The following is a 3,063-nucleotide window of genomic DNA, read 5'->3' on the forward strand; positions in this document are numbered from 1 at the left end:
CAAAGGCATAGAAAACCTGCCTTATCACAACCTGCAAGAGAAGCAGCACTGTACAGACCACAGGTGGAGACTTTTTCTACAAAGAGCCAGACAATAAATATTTTAGGCTTTGTGGGGCACATTAGGCTTGTTGAATAATCTTGTGGTTTTTTTTTCTTTTAAAATATCCCTATACATTTTTAAAAACCTTCTTAGCTTGTGAGGACATACCAAAAAGAGCTGCTTCCAGACTTGGCCCAATGGCTGTAATTTGCTGACCTGTGGTAGACCTTTGAGGTCCTTCTGGGTCTAACCCAGAGCAGAGTGGCAGATGTGGGCAGCTATATAATCATGGTCAGCTAATCTTTAGCGAGGTCAGCAACCTCCTTCTGGGCCTAACTCAAACTGGGTAGTTTCAAGTCTGATGATATAAATGCATGTGTATAAAATACCCACTTAAATTTTTTTTAAACCATTTTTTTATTGTGGTAAAATCTTACTGTGGTATTTCATGTAAGTGGAATCCAACGGACCTGGCGGGAACTCTGAGAAGGAAGCATTTAGAAATGAGCAACCTAGGAGAAACAGAGTGGGTGTTAACAGTGAGACACCGAGAATAGTCTCACTATTCCCATCCTAGCTTTACATACAAGAAATCCCCTTTCCTTGACGAAATTTAAGTGATCCTTGTAACCAGAAGAACCTGAGTTACTCTCATTTACTGCAAATGTAAATTGGTACAAACACTTTGGAAGACGGTCTGGTAATATCTAATAATGTTGAATATAAGCAAATCAATGACCCAGCAATTCCATGGTTGGGTATTTTACCTAGAGAAATTCTCCTACGTTTGTAACAGAAGATATGTACATAAGAATGCTCACAGCAGGGGCGCCTGGGTGGCTCAGTCGGTTAAGCGTCAGACTTCAGCTCAGGTCACGATCTCGCGATCCGTGAGTTTGAGCCCCGCGTGGGGCTCTGGGCTGATGGCTCAGAGCCTGGAGCCTGCTTCCGATTCTGTGTCTCCCTCTCTCTCTGCCCCTCCCCCGTTCATGCTCTGTCTCTCTCTGTCTCAAAAATAAATAAACATTAAAAAAAATTAACAAAAAAAAAGAATGCTCACAGCAGATAATACGTGCTCACAGTGGACTCTTGTTAACCTGGTCAGCTCTGCACTTACACAGCAGTGTGACCACAGACAAGTTGCTGGTTTCTCTGTCTCTGTGCCCCATTTTCCTCATCTGTAGAACAGGATAATTATTAATGATCACAAGGTTGTAGGGATTCAGTAAGTTGACTTACATAAAATGCTGGGGACATAGCAAAGTACACCGTGGTATATTCATATTACTGAATATTATACAACCTATCAGTGAAAAGAATGGGTTGGAGCTATACATATATCAACAGGTATATACCTTAGAAACAAGTTTAAAAGAAAGAGGCAGGCACAGAAGAACATAGATAGTATACCCCCATGTTATGAAACAAGCAAAGTTAAGCTTATAATGTAGAGATGTTTACAAAAAGCACACAGAAAAGCAAGGGAACAGGAAGGAAACAAAACTCAGGATAGTGGACAGGGAGATGGGAAATACCTCCAGTGACATTTGTAAAGTTCTTAAAGTTTATAAATTGAGTATAGTTTCCTGGGTATTGTTCTTATTACAGCACAAATGTAGAACAGTAAATCCTAGAGAACCAAATCTGAATGTGAAGGTCAATTACACATAAAGATAAAATTTACACGGATGTGAACCGAACTTGTTGAAAGTCAAGAAATAAGAATTAAAGCAAAGGAAATCGTTAACATGCTGTATAGAGACTTCATTAAGGAACTGAATTCGTTGTAGTTGGCTCTAGAAAATACTTTTTTGATGAAAATTTATCAATGCCAGTATACTTCTGAGTAAAATGTTTGTTTTCATAAATTTAGTCCATGTGAGCTGAGGGGGTGGTCAGAAGAACTAGTTTAAATCATCCCATACATAGTTAACGATACCTTAACAATACAATAAATGTTGAATTTATATAATGAGATTTACGCAGTCACAGGAAAAATAAGAGTTCTGGGTGGGACTTGGGCAGGGAGCAGGTTTTGGGAAATCCTAAATAATCAAATTGTTCAAAGATAAAATAGTGAGAGAGTAATTCTTCTCTAGAGATAAGAGGGATGGGGGAAATAACCAGGAAATATTGCCATGCTATAAAAAAGAAGAGCGAATTCTATAGTGAAGTGATCGTTTGGGTAGTAAGTTTGATTTACTTTCCCCAAGATTTAATTAAGCAGGCATGTAAAGTTTAGGACTGGACATATCTTTGGACAGCTTCACTTCCAAAAGTCACCGCATACTTAGCTAGTTTCTCAGGTAACAGCAAGTACACTGCCTTTTGGATATCTTCAAGGGTGAGGGTACAGCGATTTCGGAAACACATCACACTGCAGGCTTCCATAGAAATGCGCTCAAAGATGTCGTTGATCAGGGTGTTCATGACGTCCAAGGTGTGAGATGATATGCTCCTCTGGGGAATCACTTCCTTTAGGACCCTGTTTACGTAGAGTGAATAATTTCTATGGCCAAAGTCGGTGCTGGAATGTAATTTCTTTCTGGAGATTGGGCTTTGATGTCCTCTGGAGCACTTGTTCTTTTTGCTGGTGGATCTGGCCATTGCAGATGTTGGTCTCCTTATCAGTTACGAGTGGAGAGGAGAAGGGCCTAAGAGCTGGGGAGAGCTCTCATATTTATATTGATATGCCACAATCACACTTTTGGGGCTGCTTTTTGATTGGAGGTTACTCTTCCTATGTCACAATCACCTAGCAACAGCCTGATTTGTTGTTAAGGGAAAAATCTTGTTCTTGGCCAACCTAAAGCTTTCCTAAGAGGACAGAGTGTTGGAGAAGGATTGAGGTTGGCTCCAGGGCAGAAAAGAGTGCTCATTTTTCCTACGTTTTTTCTTGGCAGTTTACAAGTATAACACAATATTTTCAGAATTGGACAAATCTCATCAAACCAGGGAGTTGGTAGCAGGGAAATAAAGGAAAAAGAACCGTGAGCCTTTTATGGGAGAATCTCTGTAAAA

At 40.0% G+C, this 3,063-nt stretch overlaps 1 protein-coding gene across 1 annotated transcript; it reads right to left on the bottom strand.

The window, feature by feature from the left end:
- Positions 1-2,211: 2,211 nt before the first annotated feature.
- LOC131511863 (histone H2B subacrosomal variant-like) lies at positions 2,212-2,747 on the bottom strand. Its single transcript, XM_058729946.1, has one exon. The coding sequence runs from the start codon at positions 2,647-2,649 to the stop codon at positions 2,281-2,283; it is 369 nt and encodes a 122-aa protein (XP_058585929.1). The 5' UTR covers positions 2,650-2,747; the 3' UTR covers positions 2,212-2,280.
- Positions 2,748-3,063: the final 316 nt, after the last annotated feature.

The sequence above is a fragment of the Neofelis nebulosa genome, chromosome 1 (assembly GCF_028018385.1).
Source record: "Neofelis nebulosa isolate mNeoNeb1 chromosome 1, mNeoNeb1.pri, whole genome shotgun sequence".
In the NCBI taxonomy this organism is placed as follows: domain Eukaryota; kingdom Metazoa; phylum Chordata; class Mammalia; order Carnivora; family Felidae; genus Neofelis; species Neofelis nebulosa.

Coding starts and splice junctions, on each gene's coding strand:
- LOC131511863 (XM_058729946.1), bottom strand. CDS start 2,649: ATGGCCAGATCCACCAGCAAAAAGAACAAGTGCTCCAGAGGACATCAA.